General features: G+C 42.0%; 1 protein-coding gene and 1 long non-coding RNA gene across 2 annotated transcripts; both read left to right on the top strand.

Moving 5' to 3' along the window:
• Window positions 1–19,580: 19,580 nt before the first annotated feature.
• LOC115263824 (uncharacterized) lies at window positions 19,581–20,880 on the top strand. Its single transcript, XR_003895829.2, has 2 exons — window positions 19,581–20,037; window positions 20,111–20,880. It is a non-coding gene; the product is annotated as an uncharacterized LOC115263824 (long non-coding RNA).
• An 8-nt stretch (window positions 20,881–20,888) lies between these two features.
• LOC134286109 (uncharacterized) lies at window positions 20,889–24,014 on the top strand. The gene has a single exon (XM_062847680.1). It carries the CDS (start codon window positions 20,889–20,891, stop codon window positions 24,012–24,014), a length of 3,126 nt encoding a protein of 1,041 aa, XP_062703664.1.
• The last annotated feature ends 62 nt before the right edge of the window (window positions 24,015–24,076 follow it).

The following is a 24,076-nucleotide window of genomic DNA, read 5'->3' as shown; positions in this document are numbered from 1 at the left end:
GCTTCGAATGTGCCGCCGTTGCTGCCCTGCAGGAAGCAAGCGAAGCGTACCTGGTCGGACTCCGTCGGACCGTCGGAGTGTTCGAGGACACCGCCTGTACGCGATTCACGCCGAGAACATCACCATCACGCCGAAGCGTACGAGGAATAGGAGCGTAGGAGGAAGTGACCCCGGAAGAAGTGTGAAATTGTGTTTTTACCATTGTGGTTAGTTAAATGAAGAAACCATTTCGAATTCGAAAGAAACAAATCCAGAAAATGTATATTTTTCGTTATTTGCTTGCGTTAATAAAATTGTTAACGTAATTATATATTTTTTGTTTTATTTTACTTCTTCTTATCAATAAGCATGAAAGAAAACAAACATTTACTGAATTTCGGTAATAATGTTTGCCGAAGTTTTCGGCAATGTATTACCGAAGCACTCGTCAAAGTTTGACAGTTGGTCTTTGTCAAGTTTGCAGGCTAGTCGGCAATTTGAACTTTTACCGAGATTTTTACCGAGCTCTCAGCTGTTGGATTCTCGGCGAATTATTTTGCCGGCCTCGGCAAATTAAATTAAGTGTGTACAAGATGGGCACTTAAAAATTATCAATTATTACAACTAAAGCTATTAAAAAAATTAAATAGGAAAACTGAGTGTACAGCGCCATTGGCGTTCTAGTGTATTTCTATTGTTTTACCACAATGAGAGTATATTACAGGTGGGGAAGAAGAAGAGATGGCTATGTATTAGTAAGCAAAGAAAAATGTAAACACAAATAGTGACGTCACTATTTGACACGCGTTCTTATGGGAGCTCGCTTTGCTCGTAGTAGTGACAGGTTTTGCTCCAAACACGGATCTCACGCACACGAAGTGTCTCTTCCACACCTTCATTAGATTCTCATTGGTTTTACCATACAGATTCCAAAACGATTTTTTTGCAAGATGAGTAATATTGATTCAGAAGCATGAATTTGGAATAAAAGGAAAAATAAACAAAATGCCACCATTAGAGCTTTTTAGCTGTAAATTATTTCAATAGATTTTAAGAACACTCGTCATCGTTCTCATCAAAGCTAATCAACCGCTTAAGGCTCAAGCATCCGTCATCATTTTTCGGAAAATAAAAAGCAGTTTTCTTGCTGGAAATCAAAACATCGGCCATGGGAATATATATTCACTGCATTCTATTCTTCATGTGAAGTACAGTGAATATATTTTAATAGCAAAAACTTTTGTTTTGAACAAAAAAAAACTGCTTTCAAATGTTTGATGATGACGATGATTTCAATGACGAATTGTTCAACGTTAAGACACAGAGAACAGACATCCAGGCTAGAACAAATTTCATTCAGAAAGTTGTGTAAGGATTTGAATCTTTACTTGAGTAAGGTTGCAAACCAATACACGATGACAACACTAACGCCACCAAACACCATATTGCCACAGTCAGTGGTGAATTGAAATATTTCAAGTGGTGAATTAAATTAGTATGGGAAATTAACCGATTGCAGCGCCACGCTATTGCCACTTGAGTTGCCGATTTCAAATGGCCGTTAAATTCCTTACACAGTTTCGGAACTGGACTTGGATGTCTGTTCTCTGTGCTATGGTGTTTATGTTACAAGAAATGGAGAAAACAATAACACTGTTGTGCAAAGTTTTGCTCAAGCAGCATCAAATTCGACAAGGAATCATAATACCCACGCTTTTTGCACCATTTCATTGCTGAAACGGAGAATTGACCTTCTCGCCATACTAAAATCACAGAGAACAGACATCCAGGCTAGATCAAATTTCATTCAGAAAGTTGTGTAAGGATTTGCATCTTCACTTGAGTAAGGTTGCAAACCAATACACGATGACATCACTAACGCCACCAAACATCATATTGCCACAGTCAGTGGTGAATTGAAACATTTCAAGTGGTGAATTAAATTAGTATGGGAAATTAACCGATTGCAGCGCCACGCTATTGCCACTTGTGTTGCCGATTTCAAATGGGCGTTAAATACCTTACACAGTTTCGGAACTGGACTTGGATGTCTGTTCTCTGTGCTAAAATTCAGCTCATTACTACAAATCTAGTACTTCACCGATCTGTCCTATTCACCGGCAGTTTAGTTTACTGTATCACAAAAATCGCGACGATACGATGGGATGCAGTATTGTGCCACGTACCAATGGCAGTTGCATAAAACTTTCGCATATCGTTACTATCCATGCTTTGCTGTGCTTAAGCAATCACACTCTCTTCGTGCTGTCGTATCCTGCTGCGGTGGATTCTTTTCTCGCTAAGGCTAAGGCGTAATCTGAGTGATCTTTCTATACAAATTTGATGAGTTTCACGATTTTGCTTAATGGGGCACGATCGGTGTAGTACTAGATTTGTAGTAATGAGCTGAATTTTAGTATGGTGAGAAGGTCAATACTCCGTTTTTGCAATGAAATGGTCCAAAAAGCGTGGGTATTATGATTCCTTGCCTAATTTGATGCTGTTTGTGTTGGCGCAGCGAACACGGTGGACAACACAAATTCCAGACCAGAAAGGACTCCCACCGTCGCGACATTCGTGATACAGCGAAGAAAAAAAAAACTAAACCGCCGGTTGCTATTTACAACATGTTTATTCGTTGACGAACTAGTACGGACTATTTACAATACAAAACATACATCAGCTATCAGCTTCGTCATCTCTTATTAACGCATACACACAAGGACTCTCAAAAACAATCATCACAATCATCAACTAAGGTTGTGACGCTGCTGTCATATTGTTCGTCGCACCAGGGGGCTGACACTACTATATTCCAACAGTTTGAGCAAAACTTTGGATAACTATGTTGTTTATGTTGCAAGAAATAGAGAAAACAACAACACTGTTGCTCAAAGTTTTGCTCAAACAGCATCAAATTAGGCAAGGAATTATAATACCCACGCTTTTTGCGCCATTTCATTGCACAAACGGAGAATTAGCCTTATCACCATACTAAAACTCAGCTCATTACTACAAATCTAGTACTTCACCAATCTGTCCTATAGGAAGCAATCGGTGAACTACTAGATTGAAAGTAGAGAGCTGGATTTTTGTATGATTAGATGATCAGTGCTCCATTTCTGCACTGAAATGGTGCAAACAGCGTGGGTATTATGATTTCTTGCCTAATTTGATGCTGTTTGAGTAAAACTTTGGGTAACTGTGTTGTTGAAGTTGCAAAAAATAAGTAATACAACAACATAGTTACCAAAACTTTTGCTCAAAATGCAGAAATGGAAAGTTTGGTCATCTTACCATACAAAAATCCAGCTCACTACTTTCAATCCCAGTAGCAGACGAGAAGCGACCGAGCACACACGCTTTTGTGCTTGGCTCTGTTCGTTCGATAGATTTGGTTAGTGGTCAAGGTCATTCGTACGGAAGCTCGTACAATAAACGGATGTGAACAAAGGATGGATCGAGTTCAGAAGAAGAACACAATTGGATTTGAATTCGGAAAGAATGGAGTTATGCCGTCGATAAAGGATGCCATAGTTTTTGTGGCCAAGGACTTGAAAATCAAGGAGACAGATGTACATACGGTGTATCGCGATCCGACGGAAAACAGTTTTTACGTAAAGTTCATTGATGAAGAAGTGCTTAAGGAGGTGACCAAACGTTTGCGTGCAACAGAAACTTTCAAATATGGTGACGGTACAACTGCTCAGGTTCACGTGGTTCCTGCTGACGGTTTCTTCCGTTATGTAAGGATCTTTAACCTCCCGCCGGAGGTCGGTGATACGGAAATCGCAAATGTAATGGCAAAGTTCGGTTCGGTGCGGCAGATGGTGCGTGAGAAATTGCCGGTAGATCTTGGTTTCGATGCATACAGTGGAACACGTGGCGTACATATGGAGGTTAGGTCTGAAATCCCGGCAGCTTTGTACATCGGGCACTTCAAGTGTCGCATTTTTTACGAAGGACTATGAAATAGATGTTTTGTTTGTAAGGAGGAAGGGCACGTTAAGGCTGAGTGTCCAAAGCGTTTCTCGGTTCAAGATAGAATTGGGAGGCAGCAAAAGGAAAGTGTTGCTACAAACGGTTCATCGTTTGCGGATGTTATTAAGGGTATTACGCCGGAGCCCGTGAATTCGGACCCGGCAGATCAACCGGTAAACCAGTCAGATGAAATTCCGGCCTTGGAAAAACAAATGGAATTAGATGAGTATCCTGGCTGTTCGACGAGCATCGCCGAAAGAATGAAAGAGTTGGACATATCGCCACTTCGATCAATCGAAGTTGCAAGTGACGAATTCAGAACACAAACACGACACGGTAGGAGCATGCAGAAGAGGCGAGGTAACGATAATGATAAGGAGCCACCAGCTCATGCTTCTGGTAACAATACATTGAATCAAACCAGCAAGAAGAGTAGGTCTGCATCAGCGAAGGGTAATCGGAGCTCAAACTCAAAATAGTCATGTTCTACAGTGCAAAGGTTGTAAGCATTAATCTTAATGCGATTCAGACAAGGGTGAAGCTTTCTTTGTTCAAGGATTTCGTTATTAACAGTAGCGCGGATATAATATTCGGTCAGGAGGTAGCTTTTCGAAATTTTTCTTTTATTTATTCACACGTAGCGATTGTCAACATCGGGAATAGTCAAGGAACCGCTCCTTTAATACGGAGAGGATTGTACTACAGTGATGTGATCTGTGACCCTGGTGGAAGGTTAATTTCAGTCAAAATCAATAGCATAAATTACATTAACGTATACGGTCACGCAGGGCATCAATATAAGAAGGAGAGAGAATTACTATTTTCGGAAGATATTGCTATTCATTTCAATAAGGTCGGTGTTCACCATCATATCGTTGGAGGTGACTTCAATTGTATTTTAGACGCAAATGATACCAAGGGTTTGTCCAAAAACTACTGTCAAAGTTTGAAAACACTAGTAACAAATTTAGATTTAAAAGATGTTGAAAAAACAGTCAAAGGACAATCTGCTCAGTTTTCCTTCTTCAGGGGAACATCTGCTTCGCGAATTGATAGATTTTACAGTTCTTCAAGTCTTCTCAAATCAGTACTTTCCTTTGAAACAACAAGCGTACCCTTCTCAGATCATAGAGCAATTTCGATGAAGATTCAAGTCAGTAAGGATGATTTAGGCCATCACTATGGCAAGGGTTATTGGAAAATCAATACAGCTTTCATAAATGTTGATTTTATTGAAAATGAGTTCTGCTTCGAATATGAATCATTACAACAGAGATTAGCTTATCAAAACAATTTCTACTATTGGTGGACAGGCCACTTTAAAACAAAAGTTAAGCAGTTTTACAAGAAAAAAAGTATAGAATTCAATCGGAATTTATCTGAAAGGAAATCTGAACTGTATAAACATTGATTGAACTTTCGAATCTGCAGAATATGGATCAAGACGTTAGCATGGAAATGAACTTCACTAAAGCTTTGATATTCAAAATTGAGAATGAAAAACTGAAATGTTTGGAGGAAAAATTTTCTGCGAATGGTATTCTAAATGAGGAAAAAATCAACATTTCGACAATGATTTTTCATAAGGGCCTAACTGACTTGATCGATTTCTCTTCGTCGACTCTATCTTTCGCTAATAACTTGATCAAAACAAACAAAATCATTATTCTTTTTGTTTCTATCGCAACATGTGGTCGTCTTCTTGGCATTTCAACCAAAAAATCTTTGGAAAACTCAATACACATTCTGTGATAACACAAAGAGAGGATCGATGAAGGGAACTCGAAAATGTCAGTTAGGCCCAAATGAAAAATCAGTGTCGATTTATCAAATTATAGCTCGGCATAGAATTTCAAAAAGCAGAACGATTGTAGAGTTACGGGAAGGAAATACTGTAATTAGTGGTACTGATAATTTGAAACGATATATTTTTGAAAATTTCTCAAACAACTTTTCTAAACGAAACATTACTGCAGACCATTGTGATACACTCGACTATGTTACCAAGAAGCTAGATGACCAGGATTCTGTAAATCTGATACGCGATATTGACGAAGATGAATTGAAACAAGTGGTGTTCAGCTGCACGAAGAAAAAAAACACCAGGTCCAGATGATATTTATTATGAGTTCTACGCGAAACATTTCGATTTGCTAAAAAATGACATGTTAAAGTTATTCAATGGATTACTGCATGGCAATGTTATTCCTCCTTCTGAATTCTGTGAAGGATACATAACATTAATACCAAAATCGGGTTGTTCCAAAAACATCTCGGGCTTTTGACCTATTAGCCTTCTCAATTGCGATTACAAAATTTTTACAAAAATTATTGCTAGTCGTATTCAGCAGGTTTTAGGAAAAGTAGTTGATGAAGGACAAACAGCATGCATTGCCAGCAAATCCTGTATAGAAAACCTTGACCAGTTGAGAACGTTAATTGCGAAGGGAAATGTAACTAAAAGGTTCAAATTGGCTATTTTTAGTTTAGATATGGAAAAGGATTTTGACAATGTTGACCATAGTAGATTGTGGCAAATTTTGGAGACATGCAACTTCCCACCCCGTTTGATTAATTGTTTAAAAAAATTGTATCGTAATGCTAACCCAAGTGTGTTGTTCAATGGCCACTTGACGAATAAATTCAAAATTGAAAAATCTGTTCGACAAGGCTGCCCTCTGTCAATGATTTTATTTGTCCTTTATTTGGAGCCCTTTATCAGACAAGTTTACCAATCTATTACAGGTATTTTGATTGACGAAAAATTTATTAAAATTATCGCTTACGCAGATGATGTTACAATTATTATTCGATCCGATTTTGAATTTGACAATGTACTGAGAATTGCCGATAATTATGAAAAATCATTCGGAATTAGTTTAAATCATCATAAATCAACCTTTTTGAGAATCAACAATATTCCTTTAGGTCCGCAAAGGATAAAGGAAGAAAAACGATTGAAAATTTTGGGAGTTATTTTTACACAAAATTGGAAAGAGCAAACAGAAATCAATTACAATCGATTAATTAATAGCTGCAAATGTACCTTGGGATCTCTAGGGGTAAGAAATTTGAACCTTGTACAGAAAACTTGGATTATAAATACGTACATTTTGAGTAAACTCTGGTACGTGGGACAGATTTTACCGCCTGACAAAAAACAGATAGAAGAAGTGCAGAAACTAGTCACTCGTTATTTTTGGGGTTCACATATATTCAAAGTGGATGCCAGACAATTGTTTTTAAAGTGTGAAAAGGGTGGCATGGCTTTGGTTAATGTGGAATTAAAATTGAAAGCCCTTTTTGTCAAACAAATTTTATATGGTTCAAATAATACCATTAGAGAAAAAGATCATTTCCTCCTAAGTTGTCTTCACGTTCACAAACTGTCGCAGAACACAAGCGAATGGGCCGGCATTGCCATGCAGTATAAAACAATGGATTATTTGAATACCGTTTCCTTAATTTACGATTCCTTATTAGCTCAACAAGATCACGTTCCAAAAATTCAGATTAGATTTCCAAATTATGACTGGGTTACTGTTTGGGAGAACTATAGTAGTAAATATTTTAGTTCAGAGGCGAAGTCAATGCTATATTTCGTTTTAAATGATATTTTCTCTAATAATGAAAAATTGTGTAAATATAAACTCGACACCAATTTCCATAGAATTTAAGATTGTAAATATTCCGGGAAAGTGTGGAAATGGGTTGAAGATTTGATAAGAAACAGAATACACATAAGCATCAATAGTTGTACTGAAATAGTAGCAGCATACATCGGAGATAATAGAAAAGACATGAAAGCTGCCTTATGGATAGTAGTAGAGGCAATTATGTATAATATGAAACACTACAAAAATCCCTCTTTGTTTGTGTTCCAAAACATGTTGAGGAACCAAAGGTGGAATCAAAGATTGTTTTTTAAGAAAGTATTTGGAAAATATGCATTTGTATTCTAGAGATAAGTTTCTTTTTTTTTTTTGAATTTTTGTACGCTTTGTAATGTTTTTGATTTGTAAATAAATAAATATAAAAAAAAATCTAGTACTTCACTGATTACGTCCTATTATTCGGAAAAAAAAGAAAATGAAAATGAGATTCGCTTTGGACTAAATGTCACTGATTGCCGAAAATATCACATTCTACATTACGAATCTAGAAACGGAATGGTCTCAATCGGAGTCATCAACAGCAGAAACCCTGCAGCGAATCTAACCGGCTCCCGGGGAAACACACCTATTCATCTGTTATGGACCGTGCTGATCTTGTTCCAGCTAATCATCACCACCCTTACCCGACAAACGGGCATCTATTCATAAAATCAAAAAGATTCGAAAGATGCCACCAAATCTATTCTTTCCGATCCACAATAGCCAAACTAACCAACAACGCGCAACAATGCTTTGTCGGCGGTTGCGCTTTCCGTTAGGAAGACTATCTATCTACTTATTACTATTTCTTCAGACCTTCAAGACAAATCAAACAATGCGGCGCGGTAATAATGCAACAAACATCTTCATCATCATCATCTGGTGCGGCGAACCACATCAGATACATAGCTTTGGCAGTTGCATCTTTGCAGCAGCGGCGCAAACCAAAGAAAGTCAGTCACCTTTCTACACAGTCGCCCGCTTGCTCCCTATTATTGATACAAAGTTTTGAAAATATTTTTAATTTATCATCCCAAGGCTGACACATGTTTGGCTGATGATTAGAGTGGCCCGAACTGGCCCGTAGAATTTTGAGAAATGTGAGAAGACATGATATAAAAAAAATATATCTAAGACGAAGATTTATCATACATTTAAATATTTTTCTGATTTTGAATGCCTTTGCAATTATTTTTTGTAATACTCAACAATTGGCAGCAATGGTCTATATTTGAGTAAAATCGTTCCCTTTTCCTTCTGATCTTTCTACTTTTTGAAAAATAAATTTCTACTAATCATTGCTTTTCAACGGACTTCTCATTCTACATACTTTCCATCGTTCATTGTTCAAATGAAATTCGCCAATCGCTCACTCATGTTAATTTATGTATCCCGTTTAACGTTCGCTTACTACCGTCACCTAGTGAGCGTTTGACGATCCACAGCGGAATTATGATTTAGTAACGATGCTGTCAATGGTGTAAATTATACTAAGTGCTATAAGTCCGTCGATACAAAAAAAAATACAAATTTTGGCTCACCCTAATGTATTGACCAGGATGGATAAAAACTGCAAAGATTCAGCGCATTGCATCGCTGCAAGAGAAATAGAGGAGTGGTTTGATGACAGCTTTTCCATTGATTGCGTCGTTGTCTGTGTACCGACCGAGCGAGCAAAAGGAAATCTTTTTGGAAAAATATCGAGTCTGTGGACGATGAAGACGATGCATCTGTCCATTAATATTGTGATGACACCACCTTCTCGTCTTGCTTGCCCAGAAACCATCATCGGATTGGATTCTGCGCAAACCGGTATCACCTCTACTGCGTGCGCTATTATTGGGTAAAGCCGAGCTTGATGATCGTCATATTTTTCCTTGGATTAAGCTTGATGGCTCGAAGTTTCCGAAATGAGTGGAAAGATATGGATCAGCAGCAGCGGGTGGAGCATGTCCCGTTGTTGTTGAATGGAAAGCGGATCAGTGGTAGTTGGCTAGAGAAAATATTTTTATGTCTGGCCAACCGAGCGTTGACTTTTGGGGTCGAAACGATAAAACCGAGAGACAAATGGGGCAATTAAATGTCAGCTGTGCCTCGTAATTTGCCGAAAAGTCGAAACATTATGTGCAAGTTAGTGAATATTTTAGCACTAACAAAGAGGGAAAACAAACACACAATAGGACTACCCAGGTAACCAATAAGCATTTGAATAAGCCGTATTTCTGTTTTATATCTGCATTTGACCTGCTTACTGCCGTATGATAGCAGTTCGACGGCTAAACTGCCCTATATTAGCAATTGAAATGCAACTTAAAATCTGACAGCAGTTATGTAGCATTTCAGATGCACGGTATGTTTTGGTCAACAAGCAGCATAACTGCTACATTAGCGCCATAAAACTGCTAAGTGGGAGGAGTGATGCTGAACCCACAACACATTTCCACTTTTTAATTTACGTGCCCCGGCTGTAGATGCCATTATCATTCGCTTGTCCTGTCATTTATAGAGTAGCAACAAAAAAAAACATGCTTTGGCAAATAAATTCCATGGTTTTGGCTACTTTCCAATGCTCGATTAATTAAATTATCAGCACATGCTGAGCACATAGCATATCTGACGAAGCTACTGCCGGTGTAATATTCAAGCTTTAAATTGATCAAAAAACCAACGCACATTATCTAATCATCTATAGCTTACATCGTAGCGAGGTTCAGCACCATCGTCAACCCGAGGATCGAGGAATCAAATCCCAATTTCACCGAAATCAGCAAAAAAAAACAAGAACAGAATTTCAAAACGTGCCCCCAAGCCTCAAAAGATGCACAGGAGAGTGAGCATGAGCATGAGCATAGATGACCGTACAATTCGTAGTTGCTACTCCGTGATTGACCAGAACAATCGAAATTGCACAAGGAACCAACAAACGGAGCTTGGGATTAACTACCGCTCTCAATGTGCACAGTTCGAGAATTCCAGACTTTATTAGTCAATAACGGCGCCGGCCACGTCCTTACGGTCATCGAGGAAGGAAAGGAATGTTAGTGTGACGTACGTTGCTACTAGAGACCGAGATCACCTCATTTTCTCCACGACTGTCACGGGAAGGAGTTTTTGTTAGTGGGGAGGGGGAGAGTCACATGATTTGGATTCACTTTGGTAAGTGATCATTCATGCAACCTTTACTTGAGTCAAAACATTTATTCATTTTGACTAAAATATTACAAATGTCGACACCGAAGATGACGAACCATTCAAATTTTTGTGAAAATGCAAAAAATGAAAGAAAAATATTTATTATTAACTGAATGTGCATTGGGAACTAGCGCCGACACATGACGTGACGAACTTTTCAATATTTGTTAGATAAATACACAAAAACCAGAGCAGAATTTTATACATCCTTTAGCAGTAATTATTATGATAAAATGGAACGAGCTCACCAATAAACATCCTTCGAAGTGTCCAGTGCGTATGTGCTGCAGCATCTTCCACTAACTGGCCTCTTCTCCGAAATCACACTGAACCGTTACAACTATACAAGGGTACGACGATGTGTACATTCAAATTGACGACGACGACGACGCGGCCGGTCCGAATGAAAAAAAAAGCGGCCTCTTCACTTTGGAGGCAAATCACACTAAACCGCCCCGTACGAAGATAAGCACAATCAAATCGGTAACGACGACGACGCGGCCGGCCCGAATGAAAAGAAGCGGCTTTTTCACTTTGCCTCCAAAATTGCACTGAACTTCTCCGTACGAAGATAAGCACAACCAAATCGGTAACGACGACGACGCGGCCGGCCCGAATGAAAAGAAGCGGCTTCTTCACTTTGCCTCCAAAATCGCACTCAAAAGATGCACAGGAGAGTGAAGATAAAAATAGAAGAGAAAGAAAGGCCGTAAAATGGGCAGGGGAAATTTTTTGTTTTTATTTTTGACAATCTGGGGGTAGGAAATTTAAGCATTAAATCAGTCGTATATTGGACCAAAACCTGCATATAAGTAGCACTTATGGCGCATATGGGGCAAATTGGCATTTAATGACCTGCCGTAAAGGCGCATATAGTGCCGAATTAATGCAATTTTAACTGCTTATTGGTTACCTGGGTATTGCAAGATAAAGGAAAGAAAACTGGATTGCAAATCGTTGATTTCAAACAATACGACGCAATCAGTACTAGATTGAAAGTAGTGAACTGGATTTTTGTATGGTGAGATGATCAATTCTACATTTCTACAATGCGTTGTTGCAAACAGCGTTGGTATTATTTATAATTTCTTGCCTAATTTGATGCTGTTTGAGCAAAAGTTCGGGTAACTGTGTTGTTGAAATTGCAAGATATAATTAATACAACAACACAGTTCCCCAAACTTTTGCTAAAACAGCATCAAATTAGACAAGAAAACATAATACCAACGCTGTTTGCATCAATTCATTGTAGAAATGGAGAACTGATCATCTCACCAAACAAAAATGTGTAATGTAAAAGGTGAGTCAGAATGTTTTTAAAAGTGTTAAAAGTGTGATATTTAGAGCTGCTGCAAGATGTTTGTTTGATCTTCAAGATTGTAGCCGCGGTTGCTCTTTTTAGGCTCCTAATCAGCAATCGTGTTTACAAAAAGGGACAGGGCGAACAACGATAATTAAGTAACACAGTACCACTGCTAATCAACATTGCTTGAATAAAAATGTAACATTCGTATTAAAAAAAAACGCGATAACATCTTGTTGATAAGCTATATCAGTGTAATTGAATAAAATGATCAAGCAAAAGTTGTTAAACTTTTAATAAGCTACTTGTTCCATTGAAGATCTTATGTGGAATAACGGCATCTAATACGTCGGATGCAGCTAGTATTCTATCATTATTAGAACACTATTGGACAGATGATGTGAATACCTAAGCAACTGTCTTTAAACTTTTATACCATTGGTTACTCAATGAGTAGGAATATGTTCAACAAACGTGCAGTTTGCACTGCAAGAAACATTTATTCGCCATTTTGTTAAACATGTGCTCTTGTACAACTGTCGGCGCCTTTGTAGCACATTTAATCAACTGACATGCTTATTAATGATTTTGAATTGTTACTTGGGATAGGCACGGGAGACCACGGCAACGGAGGAAACGACGACGCCAGTGCAGCGGAGGACGGAAATGAACCAACTCTCACGCTGAGGGAAGTTAAGGATGCCATTCACCAGCTCAAAACCAACAAAGCAGCTGGTAAGGATGGTATCGCAGCTAAACTCATCAAGATGGGCCTAGAAAAGTTGGCCTGTCTGCATCGGCTGACAATCAGGATCTGGGAAACCGAACAGCCACCGGAGGAGTGGAAAGAAGGGGTTCTTCTTCTTCTTTGTGGCTCTACGTCCCCATTGGGACTTGGTCTGCCTCGCTACAAATTAGTGTTCTTTGAGCACTTCCACAGTTATTAATTGAAGGGCTTCCTTTGCCTGCCACTGCATGAATTTGTATCTTGTAAGGCAAGCACAATGATACACTATGACACACATGTGGCACAATGCACACACTATGGCACAATGATTGGCGATCCATAGCCTTAATCACTAGGCTAACTGGAGACCCCTAAGGAAGGAAGAAGTAATCTTACCCATTTACAAGAAAGGCAAACATTTGGAATGTGAGAACTTCACTATTTTTAATGCTGCTTTTCACTATTTTTAAAGTGCTATCCCAGATCATCTTCCGGCGTCTGTCACCTAAAACTAATGATTTCGTGGGAAGTTATCAAGCCGGCTTCATAGACGGTCGGTCGACAACGGACCAGATCTTCACCGTACGGCAAATCCTCCAGAAATGCCGTGAATACCAGGTCCCAACGCATCACCTGTTAATCGACTTCAAGGCGGCATACGACAGTATCGACCGCACAGAGCTATGGAGAATCATGGACGAAAACGGCTTTCCTGGGAAGCTGACTAGACTGATTAAAGCAACGATGCACGGTGTGCAAAACTGCGTAAAGGTTTCGGGTGAATTATCCAGTTCATGCAAATCTCGCCGGGGACTGCGACAAAGTGATGGATTCTCATGCCTACTCTTCAACATCGCTCTGAAAGGTGTTATGCGACGAGCCGGGCTCAACAGCCGGGGGACGATTTTCACAAAATCTGGACAATTTGTGTGCTTTGCGGACAACATGGCCATTATTGCCAGAACATTTGGAACGGTGGCACAGCTGTACACCCGCCTGAAACGCGAAGCAGCAAAGGTCGGGCTGGTGGTGAATGCCTCAAAAACAAAGTACATGCTGGTAGGCGGAACTGAACACGACCGGATCCTTCTGGGTAGTAATGTTACGATAGACGGGGATACTTTCGAGGTGGTGGAGGAATTCGTCTACCTCGGATCCTTACTGACGGCTGACAACAACGTGAACCGTGAAATTCGGAGGCGCATCATCAGCGGAAGTCGGGCCTACTACGGGCTCCAGAAGAAACTGCGGTCGAAAAAGATTTACCCTCGCACCAAATGCACTATGTACAAAACGCTAATAAGACCGGTGGTTTTCTACGGGCACGAAACATGGACCATGCTGGAGGAGGACCTGCAAGCACTCGGAGATTTCGAGCGACGCGTGCTAAGGACGATCTTCGGCGGTGTGCAGGAGAACGGTGCGTAGCGGAGAAGGATGAACCACGAGCTCGCTGCACTTTACGGCGAACCCAGCATCCAGAAGGTGGCCAAAGCCGGAAGGATACGGTGGGCAGGGCATGTTGCAAGAATGCCGGGCACCAACCCTGCAAAGTTGGCGTTTGCTTCTGATCCGGTTGGCACAGGAAGGCGTGGAGCGCAAAGAGCACGATGGGCGGACCAGGTGGAGCGTGACCTGGCGAGCATTGGGTGCGACCGAGGATGGAGAGCGGCAGCCAAGGTTATTATACATTGTAAGGTTGAGCATGACGTTTAATTTGTGGAGAAAATGAGAGGAAGTGAAATTTCAATGGAATTAGAGGAGGTGGGGGATTTGTTTTCAGAGTTTCTCATGGTGAAAAAATAATGGCCGCTCAGCCAGTTTTGACATCTAAGACAACCTTACAATATATAATAACCTTGGCGGCAGTCACAAACCGAGTATTGTAGCGCACTATTGTTGATTATGTCTTGACTTAAATGTGATGTTGATGAAATAAATTTATGTATGTAAGGATTAGGTACATGTTATGTAAACGTACATTACACAGCATAACAAAAATTAACTATTGGTCTGTCTCAAGAGCAAACTTATGTGTCTATGACATATTTTGGGCCGCTGAATCAAAATCCGGACTCAAATTTGCTCCAGCACGTCACAATTTTGAGCTATACTTCTATTTATAGGGTAAAATACACGACTTTTTTGACAGCAAACCATAAAGCAGGGAAATGTTTGTTTTAACCTTCTTCGTGCATTAGCTTGCGCTCACCTCGCTGACCTAGTGTACGTTTAGCGGTCATAATGACCCCAATGCACTACTAGGGTTCAGCATTCGAAGGGTAAATTGGTCAATTAACATTTCAATTAACGACTCATGCAAAATATTTCGTATTTTCAAAGAGTGAAAAATTAATGAATCTGAAGAAAAAAAATCTGAGGGAACCCCTGAAAGGATTCTGTTTTTGAATAATTCTGGTTTAAGGTGAAGCGATCTGAAAGGCCTTATCACCAGGGGTTTCCCCGGCTTCTGGACACGGCTATGGATGTCTTCCGGAATTCCGATGAGATGCGTCATGTGTAAATTAGTACGGAGTGCGTTAGCAATATTTTTTTTCCAATTCAACTAGGCAACTTCTTTAAAATCTGATCTCTTTAGTTCTGGACTGGGTTCATAGGGTGAATGTACCTGTTGCGAATAGTACCTATGCGTTGGGCTCTTTGTGGAACTGGCAACCCTAAAACAATAACGACGTACGCTACAGTGGCTACCTATTGAGGTATTAGAACGATAGGGCAGTGCGTTTCAGCTAGTGATAAGAAGAACTATACGACAAGTCGTGCGCCGCTGTTAGGAAAACTGAGAACTGATACTACAATGTAAAATGGTTTTGTATTATATGTAATTATTTACCTATAAACGTTCAATAATATGCACTTATTGAAGCTGCTTGGAATAGAAGCTCAAAATGCTCAAAATGATATCCTGGTTCCGAACTGCCACACGTCCTAGTAACAATCGAAGAGTAATAATAAGATCCTTGAATAAGTTTTGGGAGGGATACCTGAAATAATTGGGAGGAATAACTGAGATAATGCCAGGCAAATTCCAAGAGAAAACAACAAAGAATCTCAGAAGAAATTTCAGAACAAATTCCTAAAATAATCCCGGAAACAAATCTGCGGATGCCTGAATGATTCTCGAGAGGAACCCCTGGAGAATACCCAGGAAGAATCCTGAAAGAATCTATGATGCAGTCTTGGAAATAATCCGTGAAAGAATTCCAGTCGGAATCACGAAAAAATCCCCAAGGGAATCACGGGAGGAATCAACGAAGGAAACGATTTGGTATGGAGCCTGGAACTCCCTCCTCTTTATTGTTAATATTTCGTGGATTGAGGGTGGGCTCTTCGACCCCTTCTATTGGTAGAATACTGTCAATCGAGGGCTTTATGTTGCAGTTTTTCGTGAGAACTTTCTTTTGTGTGGAGATTCTTTCCCCTGACGCGGGTTTCGTACAAGTCCTCATAAGCGTTTTTGGCCCTTCATACAGGAGAATGACTGACCACTAGCAACCTCACAATCTTGATCAAAGCTCTTTTGAGATTATTCCAGTGCATTGCTAGGATAAAAAAATATCATCATCATCATCAACTGCGTTTTCGAGTATGTTCTTGGTAAACACTTATTCAGTGAAACTAACTTCAGAAACCTGAACCTTCAGAATGGTAAAGTGTCGTAAATAAATAATAATAATAATAATAATGAACCTTCAGGATGTTCTGTTGTTCCTAATGATGTAGTAAAGAGCTATAGAGTATGTTAACGCTTCATGCGTTATTATAGTGCCCTTTTCAGGGCGCTGTTTGAACCCACTGTTGCATTGTTGTACAACTGTTGTACGACTCCCGTTGCTGTCAGCCGTCAGTAAGGATCCAAGGTAGACGAATTCCTCCACCACCTCGAAGGTATCTCCGTCTATCGTCACATTACTAAATACCTAGACGGACCCGGTCGTGTTCGGATCCACCTGCCAGCATGAACAATGTTTTTGACGCATTCACCAAAAGTCCGACCTTTGCTGCTTCGCGTTTTAGGCGGGTGTACAGTTGTGTCACCGTTTCAAATGTTCTGGTGATATGTCCATGCCGTTCGCAAAGGCCGCAAAGCACACAAATTGACCGGATTTTGTGAAAACCGTTCGCTGGCTGTTGAGTCTGGTTCGTAGCACTACACATTCCAGAGCGATGTTGAAGAGTAGGCATGAGAGTTCGTAACCTTGTCGCAGCTCCCGGAAACATTCGAATGAACTTGATAGCTCACCCGGAACCCTTACGCAGTTTTGCACACCGTCCATCGTTGAATTAGTCTAGTCAGCTTCCCAGGAGAGCCATTTCCGTTGATGATTATTTTTCAAATACACAACTACCTACGCTCAAAGTAGCTCAAATAATATTTTTTGACAATTCTATGTACCATAGCGTCACGCTGCAGAAGGTGTGTCGGAAACTGATTCAAGTTCTCATAAGCGTTTTTGGCCCTTCATACAGGAGAATGACTGACCACTAGCAACCTCACAATCTTGATCAAAGCTCTTTTGAGATTATTCCAGTGCATTGCTAGGATAAAAAAATATCATCATCATCATCAACTGCGTTTTCGAGTATGTTCTTGGTAAACACTTATTCAGTGAAACTAACTTCAGAAACCTGAACCTTCAGAATGGTAAAGTGTCGTAAATAAATAATAATAATAATAATAATGAACCTTCAGGATGTTCTGTTGTTCCTAATGATGTAGTAAAGAGCTGTTGTACTCGAAATAGACAGTTGTACCCGAAATAGACGCGGACTAGATGGAAATAGAATTCGAGGGAAAATTATTGAATCTTATTATTTTATGGAAATGACAGATGTTTTCCGATATGTTTTTACATGATATGAAAGCTAATTTATGAATTAGTCATTGAAACCAAACGGGCCACGAGGCATTGGGCGAAGTGGAAATATTTTCTGAGAAAAATGCCAATCCTACTTATCCTATATACAGGGGCACCATCGTGTCCACAGGATTACGAATAAAAAGTGTTGTTCGATATTTCTTGTGTCTCGCTTTTCTTCGACTATATCTCACACTCAATTGCCGTCGGACCTGTATGTCGGCCGACTATTCTCCATTGGTCGTACAGCATGGACCGATGGATGGTAGCGAGGGCAGTGTGGGTCCCTAATGGCGCGCATAGCGCGTTCGCTGATTGGTCAATCGTACTCCGCGACTGGATTTGCGTGCGACCGTTACGATGGATGTGTTGTTGGCCCGATCGATGCTTCGAATCGACCCACACGAGATCAACACAGAGAAGGTCCATCGTGTACCATCTCGCTGCCGCACTACTGTTGTAGCTGTGGTGTTTGCTCTGTAATTATCGAACGATCAGCGATCGATCCGTAGGATGAGGATGGGATGCTGTGCCGCGGTCTCTGGCCAGTCAGTGTTGCGGTGGATTTGTGACATAAATAACTAATGAGTGGGTTTTTGTTTATTGAAGCTTACAGCTTTGACGTAGCTGCTGGGTCGGCTTCTTTTGAAAGGGTTTTTTTTCGGCAGCATTGATTGGTGTTCACCGTTCAGTAGTGATTGATGCTGGTTGGATGATTGCAGTTGCTGCTGCTGCTGTTGCGGCGGTGGCAGCGTCGGCAGCGCGTCATCGTTTGGTTTGACGCGGTGGCTTTGAAGGCATGTTATTAAAGCTTCGAATTTGGAAACTTTCTCCTACGCTGATGACAGGGCACCAGCGGGGGTGCAATGTGATGTTGCAAAAATACTGCGATTTGGTATGAAATGGTGGCGGTTGGTGTCGGCATTTGACTAGCTGCTACACTTTTGTGTGAATTGTGTAGCTCAGAAGGCTGTAATTAAATTACGGCACCGAAAGGAAGACAACGGGCTTGGATTTTCCTGAATTTGAACGAACTTTGGTTATGAAACTACATTATTCTGAAATTATATACACGTTTTGGAATAAATTTAAAGTTTTACTTATAAACAAAGAATGAAGATATTATTTGCCAAGTCTACTTCAAAATAAGAAGAGAGCAGTAACTTCTATCTCTTCGCTTTCTTCTAAAAAAAACAGTCATTTAAGATGACGGTTTTTTAAATGAGGAATACAAATAAACTTAATGCTTTTTCGTAACAGAAAATTGAAAATGAATTTAAAGAATTCAATTTAGTTCACTCTAGCAAAAGTGATCTAAATAACTTAAAATATATGAACAATGAGAAGCTCCATGTTGCACGTGCTCCACACTCAAGTGAAGTGACCCTACTCGGCACTTCAAGCAAGGGCGTCAGCTTTTCGATTCGGGGGAGAGGCCGGTGTTGGCAAGTACTCTTAGCAAATTTATACCTGCTAGCTTTTATAACTAAACACAAAACTATGAAATTGAATACATTAACATTATATTCTAAAAGCATTATTCAACCCTTATTTTTTTTTTTTTTTGAAAATGTCTACATAATGTTTCCATGACTGACTGAAGTTCTTTCAGTAATCAATCATCCAGTTTGTCTATGCTTAAGGACTGTATCGTTAATTATGAGTACACCTGAAAATTGCTGTATTTCAAAATGTTTTATTTATTTTGTAAATTAAATTCAATTACATTGTTCATTGACCATCAGAAAAGCCCATGACATGATTGTATATTTAATTTTTCGTGGATCTTGCCACCTCTCGCACTTTCTTCTTGGCGTGCTTCATAAGGTTTTGGACAACCGTTCCGACGATGGTTTTGCATACTGTTCGGTCCGAGATTGTGAACCACTGGTTCTGGTCTCTTTAGATCGCTTTCATCTAACTCATGAGAAGAGTAATACCTCTCGCTTCTCGAGAGCAACCCCGAAGTCGGGCAAGATCACTTTGTACGAAGTTTAAATAAATTAGTATGCACCCATTCGTCAAACGTATAACACGCGTTGTGTATTCGGTCCGGTCCGGTCCGGCAATAAAGTCTAGTGCCCACAACGCGAGTGTTTTTATTTCCACCGTTGAAGAAAGGTCGATGGACGAAGGCAGAGGTCAAGGACCTCTGAAGTGACCCGCGTTTGGACGGACTAGTTTCTACAGTCCACTTTATAAGGTCCGTGCCAAAACATGGTCCTTCGAGCCGGATGAAGACCGGTGGGACTAAACTAAAGTGCAAGTGAATATTCTGTTCGCGGATAAACGGTACCCGCCCGATAGCGAAAATTGAAAATCGTGCGTAAAGTGTTTGCTGGCAAAACGTTGCCTAGGCCGGCCGAGAAGAACGCTCGCTGTTGTACATACACAGTAGAGATAGCAGTGAAAAAGAAATTTTATTGTGCGTGAGGGACCGACGTCGTCGACATTGTCGCCGTTGTTCGAGTGCACCACACCGGTGCTTACACGGAGGGAAGTGTAGCGGCGGATTTTGGCGGTTTCGTCGGAACATCAAGGTGGAGATTGGCCGGCGGCGCGCCACGGAACGTGTCGTCAGGAGAGCTGTACTGCATGCGGGAGAAAACGGAATCATCCCGATTGCCGTCAGGGAGTATTTTGCATGGTTTTTTTGTGGTTGGGTTGCATGTAATGGGTTCGAGTTGGGTGAATAAATTTGAAACTATATGTTGAGCGTTTTCTTCCGGGTAGTGGCCTGGATTGAGTTGGATTGCCCTTGGATAATAAAGTCTGGTCTTGTCGTTGGTTTTCGATGCTCGTCGTCATTCTCCGCTGTAATCCCATTCTGTCAAATTGCTGGTTTTCGGTCGGTCGCGCGGAACGTTTGGAGGAGTAATTCCGGTAGCAGTGTTCGAGATTCGCGCAGTCAAGCTGATTCAGTGAATGAAAAGTGGTGTGAAGTGAATCAATAAACTTAATTGGCAAATTTACAGTACTGCTGTTGAGTGAAAGGTGATTGATATGAACACGAACTTCAGTTTGAACTTGTGCTGTGAACATTAAGTGCCACGAACCATTAGTGATCATCCAACAGTACTGTAAATTTGTGGGTGATTTAGATAACTGTGAAGATGGTGACCATGGAGGAGTATAAGGAGCTGAAGAAGCAAGAAAAGCAGTTAGTCGGCATCATGAATGGCATCGCGCGTTTTGTGAATGAGTTCCAGAAAGGAAAGCACGAAACCCAAATTGATGTCCGCCTGGAAACCCTAGAAGAGGCCATGAAGAAATTCTACAGTGTTCGCCGGAAAATTGAGCTGTTTTTCGACGATGAAGATAGTGCTAGTGAAGTGAAGATAGCTGAAAATACCCGGTCAGAACGAGAAAAACGGAAGAAGAGCTTCGAGGAGTCGCTGTACAACGTTCAGGAACAATACTTCGAAGTGAAGGCCGCGTTGATTCAGCTGCGGCCAAAAAAGGAGACCCCACGAGCCACCATCGAAAATGTAGTTGAAGTTCAGCCAATGTCCCGGGTGATGCTGCCGGACATCAAGCTTCCGAGCTTCAGTGGGAGGATTCAGGAGTGGACCAGCTTCCGAGATACCTTCCGAAGCCTGATCCACAACAACCAGCAGCTGGCAGACGTCGACAAGTTTACCTACTTGCGGTCTTCGACCACCGGTGAAGCACTACAAGAGCTGAATTCGGTGGAGCTAACGGGCGACAACTACGAGGTGGCCTGGAAAATGTTGGAGAAGAAGTACGAGAACAAGAAGCTCATCGTGAAGGCCCACCTGGACGCGTTGTTCGCCGTTGAGCCAATGCGCAGAGAGAACTGCGAAGCGCTAAGTCACATCATCAGTGAGTTCGACAAAAATCTGCTGATGTTGAACAAGATTGGGGAGCAGACGGCCAACTGGTCGACGATATTGGCGTACATGGTGTGTTCTCGTCTCGACCAAACCACTCTCCGCAACTGGGAGACGCGCCACAACAGTAAAGACGTCCCAAAGTACGACGACCTAATGCAGTTTTTGAGGGATCAGTGCGCAGTGCTGCAATCGATAGCCCCCGCAAAGGTTCACGAAGGCGATAGACGGCCTAGGCTCTCAACGACGCACACTACGTCCCAGGCTCAGCGAAGATGCTTGTTTTGCGGAGATTCGTACCATCTACCGTTTAAGTGCAGCAAACTGCAGAACATGAACGTGGCTCAGCGAGTGGAAGATATCAACAGAAAACGACTTTGCAGAAACTGTTTGACAGCCGGGCACTTCGCTGAAGGCTGCACCAGAGGGTCGTGTACTCGCTGTGAGAGAAAGCACCATACGTTGCTGCACTTTGACAGGCCATCAAGCAGCGGTAATCCAGTGAAGCCATCAGTTCCTGCTAGTGTCCCGCAGTCCGTTCCACAAGCGCAAAACCGACCAAATTCAGCTCCAACAGCGCACCAGCAACAGCCACAGCAAATTCGTTCGAAACCACAGAGCCAGACACAAACACCATCCACTCAACCAGCCACACAAACACAACCCACATCATCATACCCGGTGATTCGCTCACAAAACACTCACCCACAACCCACCACTGACCCACAACCTGCAATTTCTCTCGAAACCACTGAATCACCGCACGGCTTTGGCACGACAACTCGTCAAGTGTTGATGTCAACTGCTGTCGTGAAGGTGGTAGATCGTTTTGGAAACACCGCACTAGCCAGGACACTTCTGGATTCGTGCTCGGAGTTTTGCTACATGACCAGTAGCTTCTCCAAGAAGTTGAAGTTCCAGGCCAAGACGAATTTTCTGAAGGTGCAAGGTATCGGAAACAGCAGCTCAACCTCAACGAAATCTGTGGAGGCGAACATCGAACCAAGACACTCGTCAATCTCCTCGTTCGGTGAACTGATGCAGTTCCACGTTTTGCCGAAAATCACCCAAGCGTTGCCGCTCAAACCTGTGCGGATGGATTTGCTGGAGATTCCATCCGAAATAGTTCTAGCAGATCCCACGTTCAGAGAGCCTGGTCCGATAGACTTGATCATCGGGGCGGAGTTTTACTTCGATCTACTGCAGACCGGAAGAAGAAAGCTGAGCGACAGCGGGCCAACGTTACAAGAAACAGTTTTTGGTTGGGTCGTGTCTGGAAGGATTCCGGAAATGGCAAGATCGCTGCCCACAACAGCAAGCTACGTGTGTTCGACAGCGGACCTCCAGGAAATGATCGCTAGGTTCTGGGACTTGGAGACCTGTCATGTCAACCGGACCCATTCAGTGGAAGAAACAGCCTGTGAAGAAATGTTCAAGCAAACAACGACTCGGGACGAAGAAGGCCGGTTAGTGGTAAGCCTGCCAAAGAAGGAGCACATGCTGGAGCGGTTAGGAGAGTCCCGTGCAATAGCCGTGAAGCGGTTCATCGGCTTGGAGAAGCGGTTCGCCCTGAACGCCGAACTTAAGGAGTCCTACAAGGAGTTTATCCATGAATATCTCCTGATGGGCCACATGAAAGAAGTCGACGGAGAGCAAGCCATCGGAGATCCGGTGTACTACATGCCGCATCACGCGGTGTTGCGACCGGACAGCACAACAACAAAGTTGAGAGTCGTTTTTGACGCGTCGTGTCGGACTTCTAGCGGCATCTCGCTCAACGACGCTTTGATGGTGGGGCCGGTCGTTCAGAACGATCTGATATCCACAATTCTCCGATTTCGTCAACACCGGATCGCCGTCATCGCCGATGTAGCCAAAATGTATCGGATGGTCCGGGTTCCAGAGGAAGATCAACATCTACAGCGCATCCTTTGGAGAGACACACCGGAGGAATCGGTGAAGACGTTTGAACTGCTGACGGTCACGTACGGCACTGCGAGTGCTCCGTATCTGGCCACAAGGTGCCTGAAGAAGCTGGGAGAAGACAGTGGATCTACGCATCCGATTGCAGCTCGGGTTGTCCAGGAGGACTTTTACGTCGACGATATGTTGTCAGGAGCGGACACCGTCCCCAAAGCACGGCAGCTGATGAACAAAGTCATCGAGCTGACAAACACGGCTGGTTTCACCCTGCGGAAGTGGAACTCAAACTCACCAGAGCTGCTTTCGACCTTGCCCAAGCATCTACGAGATGAGCGGTCAGTCCTGGATCTAGACTCCTCAAGCGCAACGGTCAAGACTCTGGGGCTGCGATGGGACACTCAGTCCGACGATTTCTGCTTCGCTTTCCCGAGTGGAGATCCAATTCCTCCTCCATCACGAAGCGCAGTGTTCACTCCGACGCTGCTTGCTTCTTTGATCCACTGGGCCTGGTTGGGCCAGTTGTAGTCCAAGCGAAAATCTTCATCCAGCGGCTGTGGCTGCTAAAATGCGACTGGGATGATCCTCTC

The sequence above is a fragment of the Aedes albopictus genome, chromosome 2 (genome assembly GCF_035046485.1).
Source record: "Aedes albopictus strain Foshan chromosome 2, AalbF5, whole genome shotgun sequence".
In the NCBI taxonomy this organism is placed as follows: domain Eukaryota; kingdom Metazoa; phylum Arthropoda; class Insecta; order Diptera; family Culicidae; genus Aedes; species Aedes albopictus.
The sequence above is the reverse complement of the archived record's forward strand: the minus strand, read 5'-3'. Positions and strand labels throughout refer to the sequence as shown.